Raw genomic sequence first — 15,633 nt, forward strand, 5'->3', positions numbered from 1 at the left:
TAAGGTTGGGTTTTGACTCTCTGACTGTCCTAGCAAATGGGCAAATGCCAATTGTGGAGAAAGCCAAGGGAGTTTCTGTTTGCAGAGGTGTAGAGAACCTTCCCCACTTCAGGTTGCGCTCAGGTCTCAGCCCTGAGACTTGTAGGTCTTCAGCTGGAGTCAGAGGGGGACCATGAGCCTGGTAGTCTCCTAGCTGTGTCTGTCCTTAAAGCCTCTTCTCTTTGTGTGCACTTTTACCAAGGGAGATTGCTGGGGTGGTGAAGGAGGCGTATCATTATATTGGAGAGGGCTGGCAGTTCAATTTGGGACAGGCTGACCATATGACATCCCATGGGAGTAGTGTCCTACTTTCAGTATCACCAGGAATCCCTATTGTTAGCCTGTAAGTGGAGCCAAGGGATACCCTCCTCTCGTGTTTCTGTACAGTAGTCCCTCAGGCGATGCTAGTTGGGGCAGATTCATTGCTGGGGTCTTCCTTGTAGAGCTCCCTGCTGTAGATTATTCCCCACCCACAATGAATGGGGCTGTGGTCTTCCCTGTACAGCTCACTGCTCTGGAATGAAGGCAAAAAAAAATAATAATGCCAGAGCAGCAGGGGAAAGAGAGTGCCAATAAAGATAAATGATTTCCTAATTAAGCCTGGAGACAAGGAGGGGCAAAGAGAACTGTTGAAGCCTTGTGGGAGCCAGAGTGAACCCAAGCAGGCTATACCACCACTCTGGCAGGGGTCTTCAGGCTGACATTTTTAAACAAAGGAAAAGGCTCATTTGACAATGGATCTTGCAAGAGCAATTCCAGATGCCTTGAAGCTAAGACTCTTCTCAAGCACCGGTGTTGTTATAATCACCAGGGGAGCTTCTGCCTTGCTAACTCTCACGATGTCATTATAAGTCTCCAATATTTGGGATTTGGTTTTAGCTGCTGAAGGCACTTTATTGGAGGGGGGTGTGAAGGAGAGCATCTCCTTTGTTTGTCTGTTTGTTGTTTTAAAGGAGATGATGGACATCATCTTGGCCAATGCACCTGGGACTGAACCAGGGAATTTGAGAACTGAAAGGAGAAGCAGTTGGGTCTTGAGCTAGAACAATCAAACTTTGCGAGTTGTGGCTCCTAAGAGATTCAGGGAATGGGCATTTAATCAAACTTGACTGAGTTATAGTGGCTAACAAGTTACGGTCAGATGCTGGGCTGCTTCAACTGATGGTGTGTGCAAACTTAGAGGTGGAAGGAGCTTTACGTGCCTGAAATTTTGTGTGGTTTGTCCGGTGGTGTTGGCTGCTTTAAAAAAAAATATGAATCTCTCCCTACAGACCTTAGCCTGCTGCAGTTGCAAAATGTCCCAGATTAGGTTGAAGCACTCATTGAGAGACATGAGCTGAAATTCCATTCATCCAGTTTAGGTTCAAATGCTTTGCCGAGGGGGAGGAGGGCTGAGGCTGCAGGCAGTTCATCCGGGACAGCACATTGTATACCTACAGCCATGAACTGGCCAGGTCCCCCTCACGCTTCATGGATTAGGCACTGGTGAGGACCCGTGGCGCATACCCGTTGTGGAAAAATGACTTAGGAAGAAAGGAATGACATGCATCCCAAAGGCTCCAAAGTCAGAAAGGAGCCCCAAAAGTGTAACTGAATCTCTTGCATAACCCTGCATATCAGCATGATGATACGTTTCGCAGAGGTTTTGGAAGGGTAGTTCTGTCATAGAATCATAGAATCTTCATGGCTGGAAAGGACCTTTGAGATCATCGAGTCCAACCATACACAGAAAAAAAAAAAAAAACCAAAAAAAAAACCAAAAAAAAAACCTCCCAAAATCTGAAGGTGCCATCCATTTCCCATGACCTCTCTTCCCACAAATGCTTTTTCCTCATCTGAGTGTTTGCAGCCTGTCTCTGCTCATCTCCATTCCTGTGCTCAGCACAGGGCTCCCCCCCAGACAGCTGCTGTTAGCATGGCACTTCCCTCTGATCCTTAAAAACTAATCGACTTTGCTTTAAAGGCCCTCTCAGGCTTCCTACCCCGTTTCTGGCAATCCCTGAAGTTTTGGTCCTGCCTCTGATTTGCCCAGCATATCAGCCCACGTCTAACGTGCGATGCGCTTCCAAACTCTGTGCCTTCTCCTCAGCAGCACTGACCCTCTCTTCCCCTCCCCACTACAGAACGAGCCTTGTGGCTTGGTTGCTGAGACAGTGTAGAACCCTGCACGCTATCCTGGCTCCACACCTACCAGGGGTGTCTCCGCTCTCTGTTGAGGTCACACGCTCACACGCTGTTTGTGACAGGGAGGTATCTGGTCCACCTTTGGTGCTGGGATGTCCTTGGCTCCTGGGAGGCTTCTAGGATGCTCCTGTGTGAGATATGAGAGTAAGCAGGGAAAGAGCCTGCTCTGAGCTGGCCTCAGAGTGCTGCTCCGAGATCTGCGTTTCCTCAAAGAAATTCAAATCCTGGCATCGGGGTTGGAGGAAACATTCGTGGGATGGATCAATTGCCTTCAATTCCAGGACAAGTAATACAAGGAACCCTGCACTGACATTGGGTCTGCGCATCAGCCTTAACCCAAAAAGCAGCTTTTACGTATTTATTGATTTCACACCCTGGCAGCTGCCGCAGACTTGCCTGGCACAAAGAGCAGCAGCGCACAGGGGTTTGCCTCTCAACAGAGCGGCCACAAAGTCCACTCTAGGGACTGGTGTGGTTGCATTACGCTGCCTCTGTTGCCCTACACCTCTTCCCATTGTGGGAACATCCCTGGCAATTCAGCAGTGCGGCCCCAGGCTGAATTTGAGGATGGAGGGGGGTTGCACAAGTGACCCTGCTCTTTGGAGCGTACTTATTGATCTTTTCCCCTTTTGTTGACGCTGCACGACCCAGAAGGGACTCCTGCTCTCACTCTGAGGCCAGTGTCAGTGTCAGCTCTGCAGAGTGAGGACTGGTCGAGTCTTCTTTTTAAAATCAGCCTGTCCCAAGCCTGGGCACAGAGAGACAACAGCACTGCTGAGCAGAGAAGGGGCAAATCTGCTTTTCAGGTTAGAACAGAACTTTAATGTTGGGGGACAGGGGTAGGAGAGAGCAGGCAGAGGGGGTCAGGGGATGGTTGGTCCTGGCCTGGGCACCCACAAGGACATCAGCTGTCTCCCACACCTGCTTCTCCCACAGTCCCAGCGGGTCAAACGCTGAGTGGGGCAGGTGATGGCGTGAGGGGAGGAGGAAGGAGGACCTCGATCACTGCAGAGAGGATGATGGCCAAGCTGAAAAGTCCGAACGTTCCTGTCCTTACCCCTTTTATTTGATTGCTTTGCTTGAGGGCATTTTTTTTTTCCCTCTTTCCTATTTGCTGTTTCTATAGCTAATCCTGGCCTAGCCAGATCATGCCCTAGAGACCACAGCAGCCAGCATAGGGCCACTTGTTTTTCTCAAGCTCTGCAAGGCGCAGACGGCTTGCCCAGCTCTGTTGTGCCTCTCTGTAACTGAAGGGCAGGGAAGAGCTTGGTGTGGTTTCCATCTGGCTGTGCAGGGGGGGAGCACGCTCCGGGCTGCCACTTCTCCACTGCCAGACAAAGGTGCTTTGCCACGGCCATCCCCAGTCTGCTTTGCATTGCAGTGATCTCTGCTTCCTGATTTTATCCTACTGCGTGCTGGGGAAGATGAATGTGTTCCCCGAGGCCAGGGCACTGGGAGCCCCTGCACCAGCCGGCGGGGCTGTCTGATGTTTGACGGTTGCTGGACAACGCTTCTCGACTATAAGCTGAAGAACTGGGTATTCTGAATCTTCCTGCCAATCATTAACCTGCTCTCTCAGGGCAAATGCACCACCCTGCAGTGTGCCAGGACAGCACACGGGCACCAATTAAATCTTTGGCAGGAGTGTAAGCAGTACAGCAATTGCTGCCCTTTCTGCTCTCTGAGATATCGGTGCGCTTCCTGCAAACCGAGAGGAATGGAGTTAATAGGTAACCAGAGCAGTGTATTCAGTGTGTCCTTTGCAAGGGTCATATTTGGGAATTTCCTTTTCCTAGGATCTCAGGTGTGTTTACTATGTGCAGCGTTCTTCACTGACAATTTAGGGGCCACATAGGGTGTAGTCTTCAAATTCTCTTCACCAGCTAATTCCTTCTCTTCTTTATTACTTACGTGTTAGCTACTCTATTTTTAGAAGACTAATAAAACACTACAACAGTAGTAATCCTAGGGCTATTTTTGTCCTGAGTGGTGCAGAAGCAGCTGAACTCACATAGGGAAGGCTGAGTCCTCAGTGAGACGTGGGTGTCCCGTGGCAGCTGCTCACAGGCTCTGAGATGAAAGGCTTTGTGAGGAGATGACCTGGGAAGATGGTCCCATTTCCACTTGGCAGTAGGGAAGAGGAGAAAAATGATTCAAGCTTGACCAAAGTGATGGTGGGAACATGACTCCTGTCATGAAAAGTTCTTCTTTGGCTGAGATGAAGCGCCCGTTTCTTTTCCTCTGACTATACTGGGCCTCAGGGCCCAAGTACACATTTAGATGTCTAACTCTGAGATGTCTAAATTACAGCAGATGAGGCCACCCTTCCCAGCCAGAATTTGCCAGGCTCTTTGTGTAGGTCCCGACCAAGGGCTGATCTCCTTGTTTCCCATTGTAGTCTGGAGATTGGCACTGAAGAGGGTGATTTACTCATCACTCCAAACTGCCCTCTGGGGGACTCTTCTCTCTTGGACAGAAAGGTATTTTGGGGGATCTTCTTCTGGCCAGGCTGAAGGTCTCCTTGTGAATCCTATCCCCCAGAGCTTGCAGACAACATATTCCCTGTGGCTTATTCCTCCACTGGCACTACAGGAGATAATTAGTGTGTGGCTAAGTCATATGTGCTGAGGGTCAGAAAAGACAATGAAGCAGATTTTCCCCTGGAGTAAAGAAATGTCAGCAGAGTTGCACTGCAGTGAAATGATGGGATCTGTCAGTGACCCTGGCCCTTTCACTGAACAAACAGCCCGGGGCAGTGCCTTCCTCCAGAAGAATGGCATCGTCTGGCAGCCAGGCACCCTTTTGAATGCACACGGTAGGGCTTTCCCAGGGGCTGGCGTCCCCAAGAGACACGCTGCCCAAAAGGGCAGCAGGGGACTTGATACAAAATGCCTATGCACAGCGTAATTCCTTGTATGCTACTACTTGGTATTTCTGGCAAAACACGCCTCGGCCCTCAAGTGAACAAAGTACCTGCCCTTGGGGCAGCAGAAGGAAGAACATGAACTTGAAAAACCAATTTCCGAGGCAGTTTTGAGATATTTCAATAGCACTTGGAGATAGTAAAATAGAACAAAGACAGACTGGTCATCTTCGTCTTTGCCACACACAGATCAAGCAAGGTCTACTCTCTTCTACGTCCTTCATTTCAGTTCTTCTAGTGCACAGGCATTATTCACATGAATTAAAAGACACAAGTTACCTCTCTGATTGTTTCAATGGTTCCTGCAGTAGGGAAATTCTCTTTACTGTGGCTTCAGTAGGCTGCACCCTTTACCTCCCTACGCCAAGCTGACATTATACGGCACAGTGTGGAGACCAAGAGTAGCTACACCATTGGTCTGGGGTATGAACAGCAAGAAAAGGCTCTTGATTTTTCAAGGGGATCTTACAGTCCAGGAGAACTTCAACAAACTGTGATGGAAAATAAAAAAAAAAAAAGGCCCTTTTACAGTCTTGTGCATTAAACCAAAATAATCCTCTTTGGTTTCACCGTGATGCTGATATGCTATAAATGCCAACATTGCTTTTTATTCTGCTCACATTCCTCTCCACTTCCAGGTAAAAGACCAAATGTCTCTCATCCTGTTCTTGGAGATGAATCTGTCAAGTGTGTCCCCTTTCATTAGCCTTTTGTGTCACTAATAACTTACTGACTTGTATCTTTGGGACTTAAAACCCTTTATGTGTAAAAGATCACATACATAGGTGATATTCTAATGCTGTAGTGGATTTTTCCAGTTACCACACGGTGAAACGTGCTGTGCATATGAGGTTGCAATGCAGCCAATTATCATGAGAATATCTGTCCTCCAGCAGCTGAAGGCAGCACGTTCATTAATACTCTCAGCTCTGTGCTGGCAGATAGCCTCAGCATGCTGGTGTGCGAGGGTGGTGTTTTCTGCAGGACTTTGAGTTAGAGTCTTGCTCTTCCAAGCTGCTTTCAACGCGTGCTGCCTGCTTTTTCGCTCTGCGTTGCAGCAATAGCTACAAGTCATTGTAGGGGTGGTTTATAAAACAAATGGTGTATTTTGTCAGTGAGGGTTGAGACAGCTGAGAGAAAGTAACGGCTGGGCTGTGCTGGGGGCAGTCTCCTTGGAGCTGCATGCGTAGTATCAGGAGCCCACCTTGCCCCTTCGCCAAGTGTTGGAATGTGCTCCTGGACGGGGCACTACAGCCCAAGAGAGCCAAGCCCTTTCATCAGGTGCCCGTCGTACCTCCCCAGCAAGAGGCAGAGCCCAGCTGCTACTGGGCAGCAACAGGCCCTGGAGGCCCTGAAACGCTTGGCTGTCTCTTGGGTGCCGCTCGACTCCTAAGGCATCACAGCAGCAGTGACCACGGTGCCCAGGACTGTCGCAGGTTGCTCTAAGGGACTTAAGAAAATTCAGAGAAGTGTTCGGCACCGGGACTCAGGGCAGCTTTGCACCACCCTGAATCAGCCTGCTTGTTTAGGCACCCATGTTGGAACATGTTGGCCCAAATAGCTGGCTTTGCACAGTGGATTAGGGGAGACCTGGGATTAGAGGGATTCAAGAGATCTTTGCATACTGTCAACATTCATTTAAAAATTGCTCCACATGGGGCCTAAACTCATGCAATTGAACACTTGACCGCATCCTGTAAAACAGGGCAGCGCCTGTATCCTGGGAGCTGTACCAAGTTGTCTCCAAGTGCTTTTAATTTACTAATATAACTAGTGAGATGTTCATGCTGTGTCCTTGTGCCATGCCTCCCAGTAGAACAGAATGTCAGGGTGTTAAAAAGATGCCAGTGTGCTTCTGTGAAGGACTTCCTATGGACGATGATTTGCACAGCCCCAAAAAAAGTCCTTCTCAGATGACACGTGTAACATTGCAAATATGTCCAAAGCTAATGATTATTTTCCACATAAAAGGAATTTTATTTGCCTTCAGCGACATAGGCCATGGGACCTCTTTCTAAAGCTGGCAGTGTTTCCAAGTCTCTAAATAAAGCAACTGTATGACACAGACCTGAGATAAAAGCTTGGGGTAGAAAGCAGAGAGATGTTCTCATGAGAAGAGTACATGGCGGGGTGGGCGGGGGGGGGTTGATAAGATGGCTAAAATAGAAGGAAATGTAGTAAAACAGAGGGCCCAATGTGGGAGTCCCACTGTGGTCTCAGGAGCAGCATTCAGCGTGTGTTGAAGGCTCCTATAGATCTCTGTTAAACTAAAGGCTTAAACAAAAGCTTTTGCCTATTTGTCAGAAAGACATCCCAGGGAACGAGACACCAGTCAAAGCCTGTGGGAAAGGCGATGCTCGTCTTCCCCGTAGTGTCGCAGAGCTCTGCCGCAGAGCTGCTCCCACTCCCGTGAAGCACGGGTTGTTAGGTGACACGGGCAATCATCACAAACATCATCTTCTGCTCTTTTTAGGCGCTTCTGGCTGGTAAGATGATTGCGTGCAGCTCAGCCCCACATTGGAGTGCGTATGTTTTTGGGGAGAATAAGTGCTTACCTTATTTTTTGGCCTGGATAAAGCTACAAGCTAGCTGTCTATGTCAAACCACAAGGTTTTGATTTGCAGGCTGGAAAGGTATGAGTCCCCCCTGACCCCACGAGTGTTTGCATTCGAGTGTGTGGCACTGCTGAAGGCAGCCGGGGAAGCACCGGACTGCTCCGCCTCCATGCCGAGGAAGGTGCAGAACGTGCATCTCATCCCCGCGCCTCCATCTCGCAGGCAGATCCTGCTGTCCGTCAGTAAAGTGGCTTTTCTCCAGTGCAGAAAGTCTGTGTGTTGGGATGCTGGGGACTCGTGGGCTCAACCCCTTGCAAGGCTTTCTGTGCAAATGAGGGCAGGTGTCAGACCAAACCATGGCAACGTGCCGAGAGCAGTGGGTTCAGAGGGAGATGTTCATTTAGAAAATGTTCGTTTAGGAAAACCATTAGGTGGTTGTGATTCCTGGGAAGGATCTCATCGGATTCCTGGCCAGGCTTGAGTGCCTGTTCAGCTCGTGAGGTCAGGCAGCTCATCCTCTCAAGAAGGGGTGAGATACCAGGCAGCGTACCAGGGCCAGGAATGGTTATCAATTCGTGAGGATGGCTAGCAATCAAGTAAGAAATGTCTGCTGTACTTTTCAACAGAAAGATTTCCAGACTGCAGTTCAACAAGGTGAAGCTGGAAGATGCTGGGGAGTACAGCTGCGAAGCGGAGAACGTTTTAGGGAAAGACACCGCAAAAGGCAGCCTGAATGTGAAAAGTGGTAAGTGAAGAAGCCAGCAAATGTCTTGAGCTGTCTGCCATTCAAGCAGAAAGCGGGAGGTTCTGCACATGATCTGTCTTGTATTTTGTTTCATGCTTTCAGGATATCAAGTAAAACAATCTTGGGAGATAAGAAAAATGCAGCTTAGTGTAAATGTTTATCTTTGTTATCTGTCACTGGCAATGTGGTTAATTTACATTTTAAATAAACTTAAAGTCTATGTATTATTTATTAAAAGGGGTAAGGAGGAAAGAAAGCTGGTGGGCTTGATGTTTTCTTTTTTTAAAGAATTTCTGAGAAGCAAAACTCACCAGAAGACAAGTAATTAAACCATAGCTTTGTGATGAGTGAAGTTGCTTCTGGTTTTCATCCTAGAATGTGTGCTCCATCTCGTAGAGCTCAGCGGATGGAGTCTGAGGTTAGGTGGTTTTATTATTATCTTGGTCATAATAATTATATTGCTTAACATGATGGTTTGGATGCACCCTCCAGCTCAGAAAGTCCCTACAGTGGTTGCCAGAAGCTGAGAGTGTGTGACGGGGGGAGGGATGACTCTCCACACCAGCTCTGCTCCCTAAGCTCTTCCTCCTGCCATTCACCATGGGCCACTGTGGGAGCCTGGGCTCTGCAGCCCTTTGGTGTCATCCAGTTCTCTGTTGTCCTCTTCTCAGCGTTAGTCAAATGTGAAGGAAGGTAGCTTTCTCCTGCTGCTTTCTGGCATTTTTTCTCTATTAACCTCTGCAGTGTTTGCGGTCCTGAATCTTTTATTCTCTGAGGCTGCAATATCCCATAGCCTCCCCCACAGTTACTCTGTGCAAGCCAGCAAAGGGTCTCCAGACTCTGTGCAAAGTCTGGAGAAAGGCCATCCACGTTCAGACGTCTGTGCCTTCATGCTCCACATCTCTGAAGTTAGCCCAGCTGCTCTGCTGTGTTTCTTTCTGATCACAAATAGGAAAGGTGTCAGGACAAGCTATCTGAGGCAGCGCAGCTCCTTTTTTTTCTGACTCACACTCTGGCTGTCCCATCACAACGTGACCTGTTCCTGTTTTCACTGGGAGCTGCGGGTGCAACCCCCCGTCCCCACATGCAACACGCACAGGCAGCACGTGCCTGCCGTCAGAGCCCTCTCTGCCTCCGCCACTCGCCCTTCCCAGTCACCAGCCGTCCCTTTTCACAAGTGGGAGAATGTGACCGAGCAGTGCAAGGCTCTGATCTTGCACGCTGCTCATGGCACCAGGAATGTGCACATCAGGCCACTGCGCCTTCCAGCTGCCCCATCCCGCACGCGCGGGCAATGGCAGTGTTTGTCAGGGCTAAACTCTTCCTCCGCAGGAAGGCATGCCGTCTGGCAAGGACAGGTGGTTGCGCTCACTCAGGTCACGAGGGGGTTGAGGACACACCTGAGTTGCCCGGAAAAGTTTTAAGACCTGAAAAGCAACCAAAGTGATCCAAAGATCTGGCCTGTACATTTTCCTAGCACGAGCTGCAGGCTGCAAGGTGCTGCACATCCAGTAGATTGCCTGCTGTGCCCTGTGGTGGCACTGCCTTGGTTAATCCATTTTCTAAGCTGCCTTGCGAATCCGCCTTTGGCTTGTCACTCTCAGCTGCTTGCACACCTTGCTGCTGCTATTGCAGGTCACCTGGCAGGACAGCAGTTGAATGCTAGTAGTAGGTCCTTGCAAAGGGAAACAAGATGGTGGCGATCACTGTAGGCTTTTGCAGCTCTGTCACCCCCTTTGCATTCTTTTTCCACCTCCTGCTGGAGCTACCCAGAGCCGAGCAGCCTTCATCTGTGCCCAGGCACTTGCTGTCCCAGGGCGTCCCTCTTTCCTTACTGCTGGGACTTCTTGGGACCTTGACAGCTTTCCTCACTTTTGCAAGCTCCCTTCTTCTGTGATATTTTTCGGTGGAAAACTCCCCAGGGCATCTGCTTGTCTCTGAATCCACGTGTGTGCTGTCTTCTGTCCCTGCCCGCATTCTTCTCCAGACTCCTTAGCACTGATCCTGCTGTGGCTAAGCCTCAACACAGTGCTCTGTGAAGTTCTAGCAGTTTATAACAATTAATCAGAGCAGCCGCGCGAGCTGGCCTCCCCTCGGAACCTCCCCCTCTTTCCCAGAAGCTCACTCTGGCTGTTGCTGTTTCTGTATGTTACGCTGCTTTATATTCTCCTTTACCGCTGCCCCATCCCTGGGAACCTGGTGCATCATCATGTCCTGCACAGGCTGTCTGGGACTGGTGCTCTGGGGCCGTCTGCTGGAAGAAGCACACTTTGTGTCCTGACCCTTAGTAGTATTGTTGGACATCCCGTAACGTTGCTGTGATACACACGGGTGAATCCAGGACTGGGAAAAAGTCCTGAGCTAACGCTGCATCTTGTGATGCAGAGACACAAGGTCTGAGGACACCTTGGGGTACCCCTGTAGAGAGGTGGCATGGCTGTTGAGGCTTGAGATGAGCATCGTGGAAGAGGTGTCCTCAGCCTGACACGCCGTTCCCCTCCAGGGGTGCAGAGGCTCCCGAGCCCACTTGGGTCCTGGCTGGCAGGGAAGGAGCTCACACGTGAGACCCTCAGGCCCATGGATGTGAAGGTCTGAGATTCTGTCTCTGTTGGTAAAAATTTCTCAGCCTGATAAGGCAGCATTGCTGCTGCAAAGTACTCTTTGCTCCATCCCACTACCACTTTTCGGTTTATACCAATTTCCAAAGAGCACCTTTTCAGCCGTGCAGATCTGTTGTAAATCACTGAAAACACCACACTGATGAGAGATTTTTCTTTAGAGAGTGGCTTCAGTGCAGTGACTCCTTGTCACTTCAACAATGCCGATGAGCCAAACCCATCACCTCATCTCTCCTCTGCAATTCTGGTATTTCCACAAAATGCCCAGCTCAGAAATAAATGCCTTCGCATTGAAAAGCTTTGGGAGGGTGTCAGTTTCTGAGGAAATGCTTCTGGGCTTATCCAAAGCATATTGTGCTTTGGTGCTATTTTCAGATTTTTATTACTTTGAGGTAAATCAGATGCTTTCTTAGAAAAACATCCCGTTTCCCAGTTCTCTTTATTGAGTAGTCAAATATTGGTATCACATAGGCATGAAGGCACAGCTGAGATGTGACCATTTCAGACTCTTTTTTTTCCTCAGAAAATTTCTAGACACCTCCTTAACTGACACCCCCGCCTCCCCTTTGCTAAACACTGCGGGAAAAATCAAACTTTATAAAAAAATTCTTCCTGCTTTTACCTTTTCACGGTGGTCTCACCCCCTATCTCTGACAGGGTGCTGCACACACAGCGTGGGCTCCTGGTGCTTTCTCCTCTGTGCCTGTAGAGGGTGGTGAGGGGCTTTGACCCAGAAGGGGCTGTTGCTGCCAGCGGGCTTGGGTGGGCTGTGGACATTGGACTTTCCCAGCATCCTGGATTATAAAGAGAAAATCACTACATGTGCTTGGCTCCCGTGTTGCCTTGGGCCATGGCCTTCATCCGTTTCACGTTCCTCCATCTCTTGTACGAGCGTTATGTTGTGCTGCAGAACTGCACACACTTGTGGGATGGAGGCTCTTCAGGTGGTCTCACCTTTTCTTAAACTCCACATTTTTCTTGCTGTCGTGTTCCGTCTTCGCGCTCTCATGGCCGTCAGGACTAAGAAAACCTCCCACAGTTTCGCTCAGCACCTGCCAGGTGAATCCTGAGCCATTTCTGCCTTTTTGTCACGACAGGGACGCTAATGGCAGGAGGCCCGTTACAGCGAGGGGACTGGCGTGCCCTGTGCCGTCCCCTGCAGTGGTGCTCGTTTATCTGCCTCTGTTACCCAGTTACCCACCTGAGCATATTCTAACCAGTACTAACATGTTGACCGCCACCCCAGCCTGCGCCACCCAGCAGCACCTGCTCTTGTGCTCCTCCCTGCAGTAGCTAAGCCCACTCTTCTCTGCTCAAAACAGATGTTTTGTTCACTACTTTCTTACCTTAATTTCCCCAGGAACAACGAAAGCACCACAAGTCTTACCAGCCTCAGAAACTAAAATAGTTGTTATGGAAGAAGAGTGTAAGTACCTCTCCCCCGACTCCCCCCATACAGCTTCCTCCCCCTTATTTGTTTTGTTTTTATAGACATTTTGCATAAATGCTTTATTGCCTCCTGGATTCTTCTTTAATCACTACTTCTCTTTGATTTCTCTGAAAGCCACTGATCTTTCCCTAGATCTTTCAAATATTATGATTTATTTTTCTGGTGTCTGTGTTAGAGAGGGAGAGGTTAGTAACAGTTGCAATGATAACTTGAAGAGCATGCTAACTTAAAATTGCAGATGGATTTTCAGCATTCCCAGCTTGTTCAATACATGGTTTTATTGATACTTGTAAGATGTGCTTCTAACAGACTTTGATTTAGCAGGGGTTTTTTGTAGGTTTCTTTTTTGGGTTTGGGTGTTTTATTTTAAGGATCGGTGAGAAAACCAAAAGAGGCTATAGGAAATACAAGAAAAAAATATGTGAGTCTTCTAAGCATAAGTCATAAGAAAATTGCAGCAAATACATCTGTGCGCTGCCATTACGTTTTTCCTCAAGTCTCCGGAAAGCAAGAACATATTTCCCAAAATGTTTAATTTGATTTAAAGTGGTGGAAGAGCTTTTTAGCATTCCCTCCTATTCAGTTGTCACAAATGCAGTAGAAAACGGGCACACAAAAATACAAATCAAAGGACGTATACAAGGTGCCCGGCCGTTGGTTCAGCTCATTCTGGCGGAGGGCATTATTTCCATGTGGGAGGGTGTCTCCCTGCTGGGGGACACCGCGCCACCCATGGGGTATCAGCACACTGGGCAGCCCACCAGGATCCCGTCCAAAGCAGCAGGCACCCGGAGAGCCGAGGACCGGGTGGTGGTTTGGAGATCTGTGCTGTATTGCCCTTCCAGCTGCTCACGCCCAGAACTGACAGCACAGCTGGCTGAGCCTCTTCGTTAACAATTCTGCTTTGCAGATTTGATGGGGATGTTTTCTCCTTGGAAAACTCCATCTTTTATCTTTTTAAAGGAAATCTGATTACAGCCACAGCAGGGACTGGCCAGGTATCCTTTAAAAGCTTTTCTGATTAGAAAACTGTACTTACAGTTTGCTCATGTTTTGCTTAGCCTTCCACTACACTGGGGACATCATGCGGCGATGCAGCACCATTAATGCAATGACCATGCCACCCTTCCCCATGCTTTATCCTTTGTGTTCACCCGCATAGATCCATGCTACATTGCATTACGTATGTACTATTTTCACTAAAAGCCAAATTCAACAATAGAAAGGAAACTGTCAAAATTCCCTGTGGCTTGCACAGAAGTTTCTCCCTTTGTAAAACTTCTTTCCTCTGTGGGAACATCATCCTTGAGTGTCTGGTTTTGTCTTCATGATGTGAAGAGATGGTAAAGTCTCCAGAGTTAAAGTTGTAATTGACTTTTTCCTTCACGTTTCTTTTTTATGATCTCTCTCAATTGTTATCTAAATAACACATAGTCCCCCTGATTTTTGTGGTTACGGATGATCTATCATATACATGTATATGACATATGGGTAGGTAATGAAGATGTTGTGAGGTGGGATGATCTGGAAAGCTGACAAGTGTCCCATTCTTGTAAAACTCTTGGATTTCTTTTCAATGTCTGTGTTCAAAAGCTTGTCTGGCACCTGTAGGTTGTCCCACCTCTCATTGTTTCACTGAAAGGTTGTAAATGATCCACTGGATTTTAAACACCACGGTGAGAAAGCACTGTGCGATCTTGGCGGTAGCTGCACTTTTCTGGGAAAGGAGAGACTGCCTCGCACAGGCAGCTTGGTCATGGCGCTTGGTCACTCCTGTTTGGACCGCAGTGTGAGGCAGGCTTCTTACCAGGTAGGCTGGGCAAGGGTGTTAGACCCTCCACCTCAAGAAACTCACCGTGTTCTCCCCATGTCCCAGACAGTTCCTATGGGCAAGGAGATACAGCCCCATCACTCCGTGTAGCCCCACACGCCTCACCCCCTGTAGCCCTGCTGCTCCTGATGTATAAGTTTCTAACTAGTGTTTTTCCTGAAGGTCCCAGTTCCTTCCTGGATGATCTGGCCTTCCTTTTCCCTGTCTTGGGAAAAGGAGTGGGATATCACATATTTTCCCCTTGGAGCACTGTTAAAGCCTTTCTTACGACCTCTAAGTGTAGCTACTAGCAAAACTTGCCACATTCTGAGTCATCCCTGCCTTCCTCTTCCTCTTCTCCAGTGGCCACAGACCTCTGGGCTCTGTTGCATCCGTGACACAAGTCAGGTTTACACAGCACATGGCACTCAAAATGCATCCCAGGTCTCCAATGTGTTCTGTCTCCTTTCTTGGGTAACTTTTTTCTCTGCAAGCATATTTTTTGTCCCACCGCTTTCCATCTCAGCACCTTCCCATGCCTAACTGACACCTGACATGAGGCTACAGAGTGCAAGGAGGCAGGTTGGTACCATAGGTTCTTGGAAACATCAACGTTGTTACGATGATGTGTGGTAGGATCTCTCCCCCAGCTCCTGTTCCCCTTGCCTACAGGCTGGCTGGAGAAGGACCTCTAGAGCAGGACCCCTTTGACAGGGGTACTGTTTGATATGGGCCTCACAGATCTCATGACAGTATGGAGAAACCCAAGGATCTCATGGTCTTTCTGGTGTAGAGACAGCCCTGATACCAGTCTGGATCTGGGACCAAAGACTTGGAGAGATCTGGGATCTGATGGTGCTGCATGTTGGGAGCTGTCTGGATACAAATCTTCCTTGCGTCCTTCTCCAGCCCATGTGGATGCAACCTTATACTTGGGGTGAGTACTGGGACCTGCCAGACAGAGAGTTGAGTTTCCTGATGCCACCACTACTTGTTATGTGCGTGGCATGGGGTACCGCTCAGCCTCACTCAGTGGTGTGGACACCTTCAGATGAGCTAGAGCCATTTAGCAGATGTAACAAGCCGGACCATGGAGTGTGATGACCATGTGGAGCTAAGATGGTGTTAAGATCGACACTGTAGTGTTGATCTTAACACCAGCTTTGGTTCACATGGTCAAGCTAGGCTCTGAGGGCCAGATTCAGAAAGGAAATCTGATGTCTGGGAAAGTCTTCCCATTATGCTGTGTATTTTGACATGGTACCACTGTACCTTCCTCTGAGTATATGCTTTTGTCTGAGCATTATCA

The 15,633-nt window shown here is 48.7% G+C and overlaps 1 protein-coding gene across 4 annotated transcripts in view; it reads left to right on the plus strand.

Moving 5' to 3' along the window:
- The window catches only part of NRG2 (neuregulin 2), a 175,394-nt gene that overhangs the window by 113,720 nt on the left and 46,041 nt on the right, over positions 1-15,633 (plus strand). For 3 of the 4 annotated variants that reach the window (XM_074604035.1, XM_074604034.1, XM_074604033.1), the window contains exon 3: positions 8,328-8,446. In XM_074604035.1, the coding sequence (XP_074460136.1) occupies positions 8,328-8,446 (119 nt within the window). Of the gene's footprint in view, positions 1-8,327; positions 8,447-12,424; positions 12,491-15,633 lie in introns of all 4 variants that reach the window. The other variant, XM_074604032.1, reaches the window with a different exon arrangement.

Source organism: Larus michahellis, chromosome 11 (assembly GCF_964199755.1).
Source record: "Larus michahellis chromosome 11, bLarMic1.1, whole genome shotgun sequence".
NCBI classification, from domain to species: domain Eukaryota; kingdom Metazoa; phylum Chordata; class Aves; order Charadriiformes; family Laridae; genus Larus; species Larus michahellis.